At 36.9% G+C, this 16,817-nt stretch overlaps 1 protein-coding gene across 1 annotated transcript in view; it reads right to left on the bottom strand.

Annotated features, from left to right (window-relative positions):
• The window catches only part of LOC133447758 (WD40 repeat-containing protein SMU1-like), a 20,524-nt gene extending 8,303 nt beyond the window's left edge, over positions 1-12,221 (bottom strand). The window contains exons 1-7 of the mRNA XM_061726485.1: positions 12,120-12,221; positions 7,253-7,463; positions 4,938-5,090; positions 3,737-3,847; positions 1,912-2,040; positions 947-1,066; positions 702-818 (exon numbers count right to left, since the gene is read on the bottom strand). Coding sequence (XP_061582469.1) covers positions 702-818; positions 947-1,066; positions 1,912-2,040; positions 3,737-3,847; positions 4,938-5,090; positions 7,253-7,463; positions 12,120-12,145 — 867 coding nt within the window. The 5' untranslated portion in view covers positions 12,146-12,221. The remainder of the gene's footprint in view (positions 1-701; positions 819-946; positions 1,067-1,911; positions 2,041-3,736; positions 3,848-4,937; positions 5,091-7,252; positions 7,464-12,119) is intronic.
• Positions 12,222-16,817: the final 4,596 nt, after the last annotated feature.

Genomic DNA, 16,817 nt, shown 5'->3' with positions numbered 1-16,817 from the left:
GAAGGAAGGGAGAAAAGAAGGAAGGAAGGAAAGAAGGAAGGAAAGAAGGAAGGAAAAAAGAAGGAAGGGAAAGGAAAAAAGAAGGAAAGAAGAACGGAATGAAGGATTTTACATCATAAAAAGATTGATTGATGCTCACCTTATAAGTGTAAGAGATTTATTTTTGTTAAGAAGGTTATTTCATTATTTTTATAAATATATTCTTTATATTCTGATGTAAATCAGGGACTAGTTTATCTGTAGTGATTAGTCTGTTTTAGATTGGGCGGAGTGATACGCCACAGTACGGCACTAGGTGCTGTGTTGATGTTCTAAAATCCTACACTGTTGAGGGACATTAAAGTACACTGGAACTCAGCAGAAGTTTCCCCGTGTTTATCCTACTCACCACCCCAAAAAGGTTTAATTTAATAAGGTAAGGCTTAACTCTACACCAGCCTTACATCAGTAAAAGTTCAGAGCTCAAAACCCCCAAGAGTCCCGTGATCGGGACCAAAACGGGACTAGTTTCTTCTGAGAGGAGTAAGATTTTGGTCCGCGGGTCGAGGCGCGGTCGTTACTATCAACACAATAGATTAATATTAATAACCCAATATCTGATACACTTTGTCACGTCCACGACACGTATCGTGACGTTTTTGTATCGCAAAATTTCGTGGCACGATATGTTGTTACACCCCTAACACACACACACACGTTACCTTGATCTTCCCGTCCTGGGCTCCGGTGGCCAACATCTCCGTGTCCCGACTGAAGCACATGCACAACACGGCGTCGTCCATCATCATGAAGTTATCCTGCGCCTGATACTTCAGATCCTGCACAACAACATCCACAAGAAAATTAACGCAAATTAGAGCAGATAAAAGGGCCATTTAGGAGGATGAGTGCAAATAAAAGTGTTGCCTTCAGTCGGAAAGCGACATCTTGCTTTTGTCTTAACTACCTTTCTGATTTTGCCGGTGGTGAAGTTCCACACCTCGATGAAGCCGTCCACCGAGCCCGTGACCAGATACTGGCCGTCGGGCGAGAACCGGGAACACTCCACGTGAGATTTCTGTCCAAACTGTGCAAAGAAGAAGAACAAGTCATGTCACAACACTTAAATATCTACTACAACTCCTATGTTGTGTAAAAGGAAGAAGAAAAAGAGATGGCAAGTCTGAGGCAGTGAGGTGGAATCTGAATTACAGGACTGTCTCAGATTATTAGAATATTGTGATAAAGTTCTTTATTTACCTTTTTTTCCTTTCCTTTTTTCCTTTCCAATCTCGACATTTCGACTTTTTTCATTTTCATTCACAATATTCATTTTTTTTTTTTTTTTTTTTTAATGACTACCTTTTTCTTGTAGCACTTTGAGATTCACAGAATGGAAAGTGCATTATAAATTAAATTCATTATTATTATTATTATTATTTTTTCTCGACATTTCGACTTTTTTCTCGAAATTTCGACTTTTTTCTCGACATTTCGACTTTTTTCTCGAAATTTCGACTTTTTTCTCGAAATTTCGACTATTTCCTCGACATTTCGAGTATTTCCTCGACATTTCGACTATTTCCTCAACATTTCGACTTTTTCTCGACATTTCGACTTTTTTCTCGACATTTCGACTTTTTTCTCGAAATTTCAACTTTTTTCTCGAAATTTCAACTTTTTTCTCGAAATTTCAACTTTTTTCTCGAAATTTCAACTTTTTTCTCGAAATTGACGTTTTTCTTGAAGTGCATAATGAAAAAAAAATCTTCCCCCAGTTATAACTAATATAGATACATGCCGCATGTGTTGTCTTCATTCTAAGACTTTTCATTTTTTGCAGCTCCAGACATATTTGTTTTTTGTGTTTTGGTCCAATACGGCTCTAAAACATGTTGGGTTGCCGACCGCTGTAATAGACGGCGTGGGTACCTTGATGTGTCTGGTGAGCTGGGTGGGGAAGCGTTCGTCCTCCACGTCCTTCACAGCAGCTTTACCTCTGAACAAGTCGATGGTCATTCCAGGAGGAAGCAGTCCCTGGTGCTGCTGCCACTTCAGAGCCTGGAGGAGGAAAAGTTCACTTTATCTGGAACGCAGATAAACACTCACATGTTTGTTTAACGTCAGCGAGGGACGCAAGCTCATTCTGTCACATCTTAGATTTGAACATTTCTGTGTCACAATTCAATTCAATGATTGGTTCGGTGTAAAAGAGAACTCATTTGAGCATCTATTTAAGACCAGTTTGTACAAAGAAAACTGAATAAAGGGTATAGAGTTTATAAAGTTAGAAATAGAAAAGGAGAAGGCTCCAGTTATCCATCCAGTAGCAGCACAGTGTCTGTAATCTAAAGATATACAGGATTGTCTCAGAAAATTAGAATATTGTGATAAAGTTCTTTATTTTCTGTAATGCAAAAATGTAATACATTCTGGATTCATTACAAAACTGAAATATTGCAAGCCTTTTATTATTTTATTATTGCTGATCATGGCTTAGAGTTTAAGAAAACTCAAATATCCTATCTCAAAAAATTTGAATATTCTGGGAATCTTAATCTTAAACTGTAAGCCATAATCAGCAATATTAAAATAATAAAAGGCTTGCAATATTTCAGTTGATTTGTAATGAATACAGAATGTATGACATTTTTTTATTTATTTATTTATTTTTTTTTTTTAAATTGCATTACAGAAAATAAAGAACTTTATCACAATATTCTAATTTTCTGAGACAGTCCTGTATAATAAATATATATAAAAACATTTGTGTGACCTCTTTACCTCTTCTACCTTTTTATTTAAATTATGGGTGATGGTAGATGATGTGAACCAAGACATTGGTGTACCTGCCATATTACACTTTTATTTAGCAAATCTTATGAATCTAAGGAGTCACATTAAACATTTTCTTTGTCAGCTACATTTCCTGCTGATTTTCTTCTTCTACATGTATTACTGACACTCAAAAGGTCGTCTTTACACCAACGGTCTTTGAACAATCTCTGGATAACTTCATCAAGATGGAAACCAAAGAAGATGTGCAGCAAGTTAACGTCAAATTAATGCCAAATTAAGAAAAGAGAGAAGAAAAACAAAACAAGTCAAATGTCTCTTTTTCCTCTCCCCCGTTTCAATCAATTATGAATCTTAAAATAAAAATCTTGATTCTTTTCGTACCAATTTTATCCAACGTGTGTTAGGAATGGGTGATATTTTACCGTTCACGAAATACCGTCAAAAAAATTCCCCACGATAAGAATTTATCATCTCGCGGTAAAAACGATAAATTCCCGTTGATGTTTTTGTGTAAAGCTGATTTATGGTTCTGTGTTAAATCGAGGAAGGAAGGAAGGAAATGAGCCAGAAAGAAAGAAAGAAAGAAAGAAAGAAAGAAAGAAAGAAAGAAAGAAAGAAAGAAAGAAAGAAAGAAAGAAAGAAAGAAAGAAAGAAAGAAAGAAAGAAAGAAAGAAAGAAAGAAAGAAAGAAAGAAAGAAAGAAAGAAAGAAAGAAAGAAAGAAAGAAAGATAAATTCCCGTTGATGAGGTTTTTGTGTAACAAACATGGTGGATCTGAGAGCGAGATAGATTTATAGTTACAAAGATGGAGTTGAATTGGTATTTTTTCTATCGTCATTTTTATCGTTATCGGGATAAATGCCAGAAATTATCGTGATACATTTTTTAGTCCATACCGCCCATCCCTAACGTGTGTATCCTATAAAAACCGCTGTGTTCATTGGTCTAAAGTCACGTACCTGTCCCAGCAGGGCCATGAGACGAGAGGGCGGCACCACACTGACTTCTCCTGCCAGAGCCTGAGCGATGGCGGCCCGACGCTTCTCCTTACTGCTGCCGTCCGGGTACGCCTGCAAACCATCTCAATATGACTTTCAAAGGCAAGACTATACAGTACATTTATTCAGTACTGCATAAAATTTCCCTATGACGTACTTTTGGAAATATGTATGGCTTATATCCTGCATTTATGCCACCATCTAATCAAACTCCTAGAAAAAAAGATTCTTACTAACATAAATACTTTAATAATGCAAGACGAAATGTGGAAAAAATAAGACAGTTGATTAGCGAGCAAAGTCCCTCATGATCAGGCTCTCTAGATCCATATACAGCTAGCCTGTAATCCACTAACTATGCTGTCCTTCAGTAATCTTTGGGTCTTCCAGGGTTCTTAATGAGTCAGTAGAAAAAAGGCCCAACCATGACAGCGACAGGAGGCTACAAAAATTAAAGCTGCAAGCAGCAATTTTCACCAATAAAAGGTCAAGGACTCAAAACGAAGTCCGATGAACCACCCATGACTCTTTATGTCAAAACATTCAAAGGTTATGGCAGAAAATAGGAACTATCAAATATGGACCAATTAGATGACGGGTGGGTGCGCTTTTTGGCGTCTAGCGTCGCCACGGTAACGCTTTTGAAAGAGAAAAATAATGCGCGTCGTCGCAGGATCTAGACGCACATTTTGATGTATAACACACCTGGGTGCACGTTACGGTTCGGGCCGCATTAACGGCCGAAGAAATGGCATAAATTGGGCCAAAATTACACGATTAATTCAAAATGGCCGACTTCCTGTTCGGTTTCGGCCATGGCTCCAAGAGACTTTTCTTTAAGTTGTGACATGATACAGGTGTGTACCGATTTCTGTGCATGTACGTCAAACCGTATTGTGGGGCTTGAGGCACAAAGTTTTCTAGGGGGCGCTGTTGAGCCGTTAGGCCACGCCCATTAATGCAAACCATTAAATATCACATTTATCACCAGGCCTGGCTTGGTGCAAAATTTGGTGACTTTTGGGGCACGTTTAGGGGAAAAAAAGGCCCTCATTTCGTCGGAAAATTAAAAATAAAAGCGAGAACGAGGAAAACAATTCCTACAGATACAATAGGGCCGTTGCATTAATAACATCTTGTTGCACACGTGGATTGGACTCACCTCTCTGGGGTCGAAGTAGGAGCGGGCCAGCAGGTTCTCCAGGTGGATGTATCTCTCTGGCTGCGTCTGTTTCAGCATAATCATGGGATCCGTCTGCCTGAGGAGTGAACGGGCTGCTCCCAACTCTCTCAGCTCAATCAGCTCCAACACGACCTGGGCAGGGAACAAAACACAAACTGTGATCTCTTTACACACGTCCCAAGGCTTTTCTTTCATGAATAACGAGGCTGGAATAAAAATCCTCCGTCAAAGCTCTTGTCAAAATATTTTAAGATTAAAATACCAAGTTAAATCTATATAAATCTATATCCAACTAATATGAATCCTTTATTTTGTTACAGAAAAGAGCACTTCGAGTTATTTACAATACGCATGACAGAGAACACACCAACAGATTATTTATTGAATCAAGATTAGGGCTGGGGATCGATTCAAATATCAAGAATCGATTCGATTCCGATTCTTAAGATTCAGAATCGATTATCACGCTTTGATCCGATCCGATATTGATTTGGGTTAGTGTTAATAAAACTGTTTTTTCAGCTGTTGCATGAATTATATGACTGTAGTTCTGCAACATATTAATACTAGTATTATATTGAGATTAAACAGCAAGTATTGCAGCTAATGATGCTGTAAGGACCAATCAGCTCCCAGAATGTTGATATAACTGAAACAGAAACATCGTGGGTCAGAATTACCAAACAGATCCAGGAGGAAACAGACGGATGAAATCAGTTTTAGTTTTTCCCCATTTATGAGAATTTGGTTTTTAACATTTATGCAAATGTAACCCCAAGACAGTATATAAAGCAAAGAAATATAGAAAATGTATGCAATTATAACTGAGAACTTTAATGTTTTCATACCTTTAAACATATTTAAAGGCAAAAACATGGCACCAGTTATTCTCGTGTCCAACAAAATATTCCTTTTTTGGGCATAAACAAAAAAATACCAAAACATATGAATCGATTTTTAGGAATTAATATGAGAATCGATTTAAAATCGGAGAATCGATTTTTTCAACACAGGCCTAATCAAGATTACTGTAACTTGATGATTTGGTTAATTTACAGACACTGACAATCATGCACAGCTAAATGTAAAGCATTACCAGAAAACTTACAATACATGTTTACTTTCAGTTCAAATAATGAAGATAGTCGTAGAAAATTTAAGCAGACGAATGTTTCTGTTGTTGGAATTAAGTTATTGAATTCATTACATTATGATTTAAAAGGGCTGTATAAACATATTTCAGTTTAAAAAAAATTTAAAGAGAAAAAAATAGCAATGTATGGATGAAATAGTTAAAATTTATTATATATGCGTATGGAGACAATCTATCTTTGATTTTTTGTTTTTCTTTCTTTGTGATATTAACTAAGTAAGTGTTCAAACCATCTGTTATTATTGTTCAATTTAGTTTTGAGGGAGGGGCAGGTAGAATAAGATTTTCTTCTTCCTGCTCCTTTCTGGTTATGGAATATGCTTTTGATTGTGTTGTTGTTATTTTACTTGTTTGTTTTTTCTGTTTGCATATTTCCATAATCGGAATAAATAAAAAATTAAAATGAAATGAGTAAATTAATGGCAATGAACAGGCTTTAGACTACATTAGGGCTGGGCGATATACCGAGATTTTAATATATATCGATATATTTTCAAACGCGATATGGTACGAGACAATATCGTTTATATCGATTTAATTTTTATTTTTTTTGATCTAGCTTATTTTGTGACAAATTGACTTGAATGTTTTATTTGAGATTTGCACAAATGTTTTGTTATTTGCACAACTGTCAACCTCAGTGGAAAAGTCTGCCTGTTACTGTCTACATTGTATTAATTACAGTGTATTTTAATTTAATTGTTATGCAGGAAAGGGATATTTGTTTTTATTTTATTCAAGAAGCATTTTTATTCTATATATGCAGGCAGTTTATTTTTATTTCATTTGTTTTATACATTTTGATATTGTAGAGACCTCTGTTAATAAAGGAACCTGTGTGACATTTGGCACGAGGCTTTGTATTAAAACTTAAGGGTTTGCCTCAGAAAAAAATGAAGCTAACAGAGATGCTAACAGAGATGCTAACAGAGATGCTAACAGAGATGCTATGCTATAATGCTTTGGGGGAAACCCCAATTATGTCACAGAAAAAATAGATATATATCGAGTATCGCCATTCAGCTAGAAAATATCCAGATATGACTTTTTGTCCACATCGCCCAGCCCTAGTCTACATTTAAAATGAGCAGATAAAGTCTATTATGAGTGTGCTACAAAACAGGATTAATCCCGATCTCACCTGTTCATAAAGGTCTATCAGGGTCTTATCGGGCAGTTTCAGCGACTGGATGGCCTGCAGGACGGTGTCCCAGTGGCCGCTGTTGATGTCGGCCACAAAGCTCTCGATACTGTCCACCGTGTTCAGAGAAACGGTCGTCTCCTCCTGCAGCGTGGCCAGAGTCCGGTGGAGATTGTTCTCCTTCAAGTATTGCATAATCAGACGGACCACGCTGTTGGAAAAAAACACAAAAGACACAGGTAACTTACATGAAACATGGCAAGAGAGCATGACTGTTTAAAATGATAAATGTGGAGTAACGACTCAATGTCTGAAATTTAAAAAGCAATCACTTAGCAGTTGGGAAACAATTGCACACTGTATATACAAGGGCTGGGTATCGATTCAAATGTTAAGAATCGTTCCGATTTCTTAAGATTCAGAATTATCAGTATTTGATTCGATCCGATATTGATTTGGGTTAGTGTTATTTAAAATGTTTTTTGAGCTGTTGCCTGAATTATATGACTGTAAAATGACTAGTGAAATAAATAACTCAAACAGGCCTTTCAATATCCATTTAAAGTGCAAAAAAAAAGAAAGAAATTGCAAAAGCTCATGCAGTAAACAAATCATTTTAGGTTATCTAATTTATTCTGTCACCACGCACACATATTGCCATGAAGCTCCTGCATTTTTCAGAAGTGTCATGACAAACTGTGTGTCCGACTACTGGGATTAAAGTTCACCTGGCAAAAATGTAATGAGAAAAAAAAATAATAAATAAAAATCGATCTTTAGACATAAGAATCGATTTTTAGGAATTAATATGAGAATCGATTTAGAATCGGAAAATCAATTTTTTCCAACACAGGCCTAGTATATACCGTTTATATTTTGTAATTATATATTTTTTTACTTTTTTCATCATTTCGCTGCATGCGTGTGTTGTGTGTTCTGCTGCTGCACAAAGCGAATTTCCCCATTGAGGGAAGAATAAAGGACTATCTAATCTAATCAAAAACTTTCCTGATGATCTGGCCAATCTGACCTCTGAATTTAAAATTGATAGTCCTTTTGTTTTGGATTTAGTTTGTTCACTTCTTTTGTTATTCTTTAAAACTTACAGGTTTTAGAAATTGCCATCTTTGTGTATTATATTTTCATCGTGAAACAAATCCATATTGTAAATCATACAACAACAAGGAATACAGACATTGTAAATGTCATTCTACTCTGCCTTGCTTTAAATTATTTTATTCTATCTAATTTTATTTATGGCATTTTATTTATTGTGGCACAAAATGGAGAAGCGCTCCAAGTTTCATTTTATGTCTGACATGCAATGACAATAAAGACTTTCTTTATCTTTGTAGAAAGACAGCATAACAGCATCAGCATGATATACAGTTGTGTGAAAAAGTGTTTGCCCCTTTCCTGATTTGTTATTTGTTTATTTATTACTATATTTATTATTAGTTTGTCACACTTAAATGTTTCAGATCAAACACATTTAAATATTAGACAAAGATAACACAAGTAAACACAAAATGCAGTTTTTAAATGAAGGTTTTTATTATTAAGGGGAAAGAAAAATCCAAACCTATATGGACTTGTGTGAAAAAGTGATTGCTGCCCCCCTGTTAAAACATAAATTATATGTGGTTTATCACATCTTTTGAAAGCTGAATTTCTCTCGCCACACCCAGGCCTGATTACTGCCACACCTCTTTTCAATGAAGAAATCACTTAAATACGACCTGCCTGACGAAGTGAAGTAGAACAAAAGATCCTAAAAAGCTAGACATGCTGCAATCAAAAAGAAATTCAGGAACAAATGAGAAACAAAGCAATTGAGAGCTATCAGTCTGGAAAAGGTTCCAAAGCCTTTTCTAAAGCTTTGGGACTCCAGCGAACCACAGTGAGAGCCGTTATCAACAAATGGAGAAAACATGGAACAGTGGTGAACCTTCCCAGGAGGCCGGCCGACCAAAATGACCCCAAGAGCAGCAACGACTCATCCAAGAGTCAGAAAAGACCCCAGAACAACATCCAAAGACCTGCAGGCCTCACTTAAGGCCATTGTTCATAACTCCACCATAAAGGCTGAGTTATGGTTCGGCGTCAAAACGACGCCGTGTGGTACGCGTCGACGCAGACTAGGCCTGTGTTGAAAAAAATCGATTTTCCGATTCTAAATCGATTCTCATATTAATTCCTAAAAATCGATTCTTATGTCTAAAGATCGATTTTTTTATTTTTTTTCCCCCCCATCATTTTTGCCAGGTGAACTTTAATCCCAGTAGTCGGACACACAGTTTGTCATGACACTTCTGAAAAATGCCAGGTGCTTCATGGCAATATGTGTACGTGGTGACAGAATAAATTAGACAAGCTAAAATGATTTGTTTACTACATGAACTGTTGCAATTTCTTTCTTTTTTGCACTTGAAATGGATATTGAAAGGCCTGTTTGAGTTATTTATTTCTTACTTATTTCACAATAATTATTGTTAAATTATTATTTCACTAGTTATTTTACAGTGAGGCAACAGCTCAAAAAACATTTTAAATAACACTAAGCCAAATCAATATCGAATCGGATCATGATAATAGATTCTGAATATTAAGAATCGGAATCAAATCGATTCTTGACATCTGAATCGATACCCACCCCTACTGACGCCGTCACTGGCGCGAACCTCCCAAAAATTGTAACTACGCGTCGAGGCGACGCAGACCAAACGCAGACCGAGAGAGCTGTGATTGGTTCGCTTGGAAGCAACGCATTTCCGGTTTCGTGGGGGGAACTGCACCGCGGCAAAATGGAGCGACGGAGAAGTCCGAAGGTTCACGAAGGAGACGCAGAACCATAACTCAGGCTTTAGAAAGAGACTGGGCAAAAATGGCTGCATGGCAAAGTTCCAAGACCAAAACCACTGCTGAGAAAAAAGAACATAAAGGCTCGTCTCAGTTTTGCCGGAAAATATCTTGATGATCCCAAAGACTTTTGGGGAAATACTCTGTGGACTGACGAGACAAAAGTTGAACTTTTTTGGAAGCCGTTGGTCCCATTACATCTGGCTTAAAAGTAACACGGCCTTTCAGAAAAGGAACATCATAGCAACAGTAAAACATGGTGGTGGTAGTGTAATGGTCTGGGCTGTTCTGCTGCTTCAGGACCTGGAAGACTTGCTGTGGTAAATGGAACCATGAATTCTGCTGTCTACCAAAACATCCTGAAGGAGAATGTCCGGCCATCTGTTCGTGACCTCAAGCTGAAGCCACTTGGGTTCTGCAGCAGGACAATGATCCAAAACAAACCAGCAACCTCTGAAAGTCTTAAGAAAACTAAATGAAGACTTTGGAGTGGCCTAGTCAAAGTCCCGACCTTTGAAAATGACCTTTAAAAGGCAGTTCATGCTCGAAAACCCTCCAGTGTGGCTGAATTACAACAAAAAGATGAGTGGGACAAAATTCCTCCACAGCTGGAAAAGACTCATTGCCAGTTACGGCAAACGCTTGATTGCAGTTGTTGCTGCTAAACCATTTATTAGGTTTAGGGAGCAATCACTTTTTCAAACAGGGCCATGTAAGTTTGGATTTTTCTCTCCCCTTAATAATAAAAACCTTCATTTAAGAACTACATTTTGTGTTTACTTGTGAATTAATGAGTTTTATTTTTGTGTCATGTCCGAAGACCCATCTTTTACAGGATTATAAGACACCAGAAACAGAAAATCATCAATAATAATAATAATGCATGAATAAGCTTCATTTAACCCTTGTGCTGTCTTTGGGTCAAGGGAGGGTGAAGGGAGAAAAGAAGGAATGAAGGAAGAGAGAAAAGATTGAAGGAAGGAAAGTAGGAAGTAAGGAAGAAAGGAGAAAAGAAGGAAAGAAGGAAGAAAGTAGGAAAGGGAGTAAGGAAGGGAGAAAAGGAAGGAAAGAAGGAAGGAAAAGCATAGAAGGTAATAAAGGAACGAACGACGAAAGGGAGGTAGGAAGAAAAAGGAGTAAAGGAGGGTAAAAAAGGAGGAAAAGAGGAAAGGAAGAAGGAAGGAGAGCGCATGGCAGGAGGAAAGAAGGATAGAAGGATGGGGTCATTTTGACCAGAAGACAGTAGAGGGTTAAGTGGGAGCTACACAATGTACACAAGAAAAACAAAATAAATTAAATCAAATTAAAAAATATGCCCCCGCGACCTGGGAACGGATAAGCGGAAGAAGATGAGTGAGTGAGTAACAAATAAATAAATAAAATAAAAAATACTTATGATTTCTTTCTCCCCAACAACTCCCCAACTAGAATGGATTGTTTCATATATGTTACTTTTCTTCGTTTATCCCACGCTTGTGTTATCTTTTTCTAATATTTAAATTTGTTTGATGATCTGAAACATTTAAGTTTAAGACAAACATGCAAAAAATAAGAAATCAGGAAGGGGGAAACACTTTTACACACAAATGTACTTGCAGGTGGATTTATCAAGTGTTAAAATGGTAATAACTAGACATTTTCAATATAGTGTGCAGTTTTACAAACCTGCAGATATTCAGAGTAAACTGATCAGTTAGTTTGATTAATAATTGTTAACTTTAGACTCCCTGCATGAATAATAGATGAATAAATAAATAAATGTGATGGGGTGATTTAATATTTGCATTTGCCTGTCAAACAACAGCATTGACTAAAAAAGCAAAAAAGCAAAAAATCACTTTGACAGAAACACAGAATCTGCATTAGCCAGTTAGCTCTGGATGCTACAGCGAGCAGCCCCAGCATGAGCAGGCCTCCCTCAGATATCTTCACTAAATGTTATTGTTTCTAACAAGGAATCTACAAAATAAACGACTAAACGTTAGGGGGAATCTGATGGACTACTTACTCTGCGGATTCCACCTCTAGAGACATGGTTATTTATGTAAAAGCAGCAGCTCGGAGACTCTTGTGCAGGAACGGTGAGCAACGCGCCGCGACAGCCGGAAGTTCCGGCGAGACGGATGTTTTCAAAATAAAAGTTACGGATATTTTCAAAATAAAAACCCCAATCACAAATAAGGTTAAGGAGGTCTCTTACAAAATCATACATAAATATTATCCTGCTAGCCATTACATGCAGAAATTTAAAAAGGACATTAATACGAACTGTTCCTTCTGTAATTCACATCCAGAAACAGTTGTTCATTTATTCTGGCTTTGCTCTCATTCGAAAAAACTATTGGCAGATATTAGCAAACTTATTATTGACTCTTTCACTATAGATTTTAATTTACATTGGGAAAATGTTGTTTTTGGTTTCCATTGTTTCCCTAAGAAAGAAGGAAAATGTTTCTTTTTGATAAATCTGTTTTTATTTCTTGCCAAATTTCATATTCATAAGAGTAAATTTTCAAAGAAAACCCCTTGCTTTTATGTTTTCCAGAAAGAAATGGAACTTTACTTAAAACTAATCACTAAATCAACAAATGAAAAGGCTATTAAAACCGTAGACTTGTGTAATATGTATAATCTTCTTGAATAACGAACATCCCCCCCGGCAGATGTTCTGTAATCTATTATGTGATTCTTTTAAAAATAAAGTTTAAGAAAAAAAAGTTTTCAAAATAAAAGTTACGTTACGGATATCTTCAAAATTAAAGTTACGTTACGGATATTTTCAAAATAAAAGTTAGGCGAAACTCATTCAGAAGAAATCTAAGGATTGGCAAGGAATGTTTATTTATACAGCACAATTCAACACAAGGTCATTCAAAGTGCTTTACATCTTCATTAAAAGCGGCAAGACACAATTAAACAGTAAATAACAAATAAAATTAGATAAAATTATGAGAAAAGAAGGTAAAATAATAAAAAGCACAAGTTGCTGAAAACTAAGGGCAGTTGAATCCAGCAGGTACACACCTCATTCACGGTTTTCAGAGAGTATTTTAGATATAGATTTAGATTTATTTATCTGCACAGTTACACAAATAAAGGTAACAATTATACAAATTAAAGTGCAGGAAGACGCGAAAACTCAAAGAGCTTATCAGGCGCCTCCACCTATAGTTAACATAAAATTTAATACCATACTTATAAGAACAAAATATACAAATGAGCAATTCAAAATCTATAGATGATAGAAATAAATTAAAATTACAAAGAATTTACACAAAAGAAAAATGATCTGATATATGAATAACAATAAAGAGTGGACTACTTTACAGGACTGTCTCAGAAAATTAGAATATTGTGATAAAGTCCTTTATTTTCTGTAATTCATTACAAATCAACTGAAATATTGCAAGCCTTGTATTATTTTAATATTGCTGATCATGGTTTACAGTTTAAGAAAACTCAAATATCCTATCTCAAAAAATTAGAATATTCTGGAAATCTTAATCTTAAACTGTAAACCATAATCAGCAATATTAAAATAATAAAAGGCTTGCAATATTTCAGTTGATTTGTAATGAATCCAGAATGTATGACATTTTTGTTTTTTTAATTGCATTACAGAAAATAAAGAACTTTATCACAATATTCTAATTTTCTGAGACGTCGTTGAGACGTGCACAACCATCCTCTTTTTCTTTTGACGTCACTTCCCCAAAACGATCAACAGGGGGCGCTGTCTTCCCAGTTTTGACTCCTGTCCCCACACTTGCTGCCAATGAAGGTCTTTCAAGGTTATGATGTGTCCACGGTGCAGCAGCACTTCAGTCTGCAGGGTTTGATTGTTTCGGACAGTCGTGACATAATCCCAACCGTGAGCCCCGTCCACATTGGAAATGATATTTGGCTACAAAACACAGTAGATCCTGCTCGGTTTCATTCGCCTTTGCAGATGGACAAATATATTGGGAAGTGATGAGGAGCCGCTGAAAGCTCGGGGAGGGGGAGAGCAGTGTTTTCACACAACACCATAACCCCATAGTCTCTCTGAATATATTAACACGGGGGCAGAAGAAAGACGATACATTTGTGTTGTTCTCTGGCATGCAGAGCAGAGCTGTCGTTTCCAACGAGGTACTGGAGACAGTACTGGAGTTGTAAAAAACAATCAGGGGGGATGGTGGATTTGATCATATGGGGACAGATAATTTGTGCTGATTACAAATAATATAATATATTACAAATAATAGCAGTGACCAAAACACCTGCAGAAATACTGCAGGAATGACATAGCAGCAGTTAAATGCAGCCTTCTGTAAGCTTGAAATATCCACTGGGCTTACATCAAATACATCAAAACACAACAATAAAAAACACTTTTCTGAACTTATCAATATGACTCTGTCCTTCACAGGATAAGTAACATGGATCACTGCAAAAACTCACAATCTTAACAAGAATATTTGTCTTATTTCTAGTTAAAATGTCTCATTTTAGTGAAAAAAATCTCATTACACTTAAAACAAGACTCATCACTGTAAAAAAACAACAATTTTCACCTGTTTCAAGTAGATTTTCACTTAAAATAAGTAGAAAAATCTGCCAGAGGAACAAGATTTTTTTGCTTGTAATAAGAAGATAAATCTTGTCCCACTGGCAGATTTTCCTACTTATTTCAAGTGAAAATTTACTTGAAACAGGTGAAAATTGTCAAATAAGTTATTTTTCTGGTGTTATTTTTCTGGTGATGACTCTAAATGTTGAAATAGCAGTAAAACCACATTCATTGATGAAATGACATAAGGGATGGAAAGGAGGGATGGTAGTTTTACAGGGGGGATGATTTGGACCGTTTTTATTTCAGGGGGGATGATTTGGACCGTTTTTATTTCAGGGGGGATGCCATCCCCCCTCTTCCCCCCTCAACTCCAGTACTGACTGTAGATGACACCGCTCTGAAAGAGTGACGAGAACACAAATGCCTGGAATCCAATCATTTCATCCTTCAAAACAAAAACAAGGGAAGATTCAAAATTTATGTGAGCTTCCAGTTTTGTGTTATATCTCTCCAGAATTACAAACAAACATGGCTTTTCTTTGGTCCTTCATGAATAAACAAGCAAAAAATATTATTAGAGCCAAAATTGCGTTATCTATCTGTTGCAAAAACCTCTTATTCGTGACTCGTTTTCTTGCCAGAAGACAAAGGAAAGTACTTTAAGACAGACTTACCTAATTTAACATCAACCATTCAAACTGTGTTGTTTTAAATACATAGCATTTATTATAAATCACACACAAAAAAAATACAGTTTTTCTTTCCATCTTCACAGATTCCATTTTTAGTGTTCTCATGGAAACGATTTCAAATGCAAAGCTGAAATGAATATTTGGCCACACTGAAGACTCACATCTCTCCAAACAACAAATCAAAGCCAGGGATCTTCTTAAAGAGATGAATAGATGAATGAATCAATAGATGACAGCGCTGCAGAGCCAGGCAGCTGGAGAGAGGGATGAGGCCGGGAACGGAGTGGAAGAAAAAGAGCATCAAGGGATCGACGCAGGGTTGGAACGTTTGTGACAGGCCATTTTTCCAGCACGGGAAAAGGACTGTCAAATGTAGATTTGACTGAAACTCCTTTCTGAAGCTGAGATCACACAGCTTTCTTACTTTCTGAATGTTTTATGCCATTCTGGGTTTGTTGTATGACCAAACATGCCAAATTTGTACTTTATTATAATGTTTTCCATATTTAGGGCCCGAGCACTTACAGTGCGAAGGCGCTATTATTGTATCTGTAGGAATTCTTTCTTTATTCTTATTCTAACAAAAGGAGGGCCTTTTTTTCCCCCTAAACGTGCCCAAAAGTCACCAAATTTTGCACCAAGCCAGGCCTGGCGAAAAATGTGATATTTAATTGTTTTGCATTAATGGGCGTGGCAAAATGGCTCAACAGCGCCCCCTAGGAAACTTTGTGCCTCAAGCACAATATGATACGACCGCAATACGGATTGACGTACATGCACGAAAATCGCTACACACCTGTATCATGTCGCAACTTAAAGAAAAGTCTCTTGGCGTCATGGCCGAAACCCAACAGGAAGTCGGCCATTTTGAACATTCTGAATTAATCGCGTAATTTTGGAGCAATTTATGCCATTCCTTCGGCAGTTAATTCAGCCCGAACCGTAACGTGCACCCAGATTTGTTATACATCAAAATGTGCGTCTCCATCCTGCGACGACACACATTACTTTTCTCTTTCAAAAGTGTTACCGTGACGACGCTAGACGCCAAAAAGCGTGCCCCCCCTTCATCTGATTGGTCCATATTTGATAGTTCCCCAAAAGTCACCAAATTTTGCATGCAAGTCAGGCCTGGCGATAAATTTGATATTTAATGGTTTGCATTAATGGGCGTGGCCTAACGGCTCAACAGCGCCCCCTAGAATACTTTTATCTGCTATAACTTTTGAATGGTTTGACATAAAGAGTCGTGGGTGGTGTCATCGGACTCAGTATTGAGTCCTTGACCATAATTGGTGAAAATTAGCCCCGCCCCTTCTTCTGATTGGTTGTCCCTTTTTTCTGCTATAATTTTTGAATGGTTTGACATAGGAAGTCGTGGGTGGTGTCGTTTCTGATATGCTTATGGGGGGCGGTGGCCATGAGTGCGAGGGCCCGTTCATCGCTGCTTGCAGCTTTC

This window comes from Cololabis saira, chromosome 7, assembly GCF_033807715.1.
Source record: "Cololabis saira isolate AMF1-May2022 chromosome 7, fColSai1.1, whole genome shotgun sequence".
Classification (NCBI taxonomy): domain Eukaryota; kingdom Metazoa; phylum Chordata; class Actinopteri; order Beloniformes; family Belonidae; genus Cololabis; species Cololabis saira.
The sequence above is the reverse complement of the archived record's forward strand: the minus strand, read 5'-3'. Positions and strand labels throughout refer to the sequence as shown.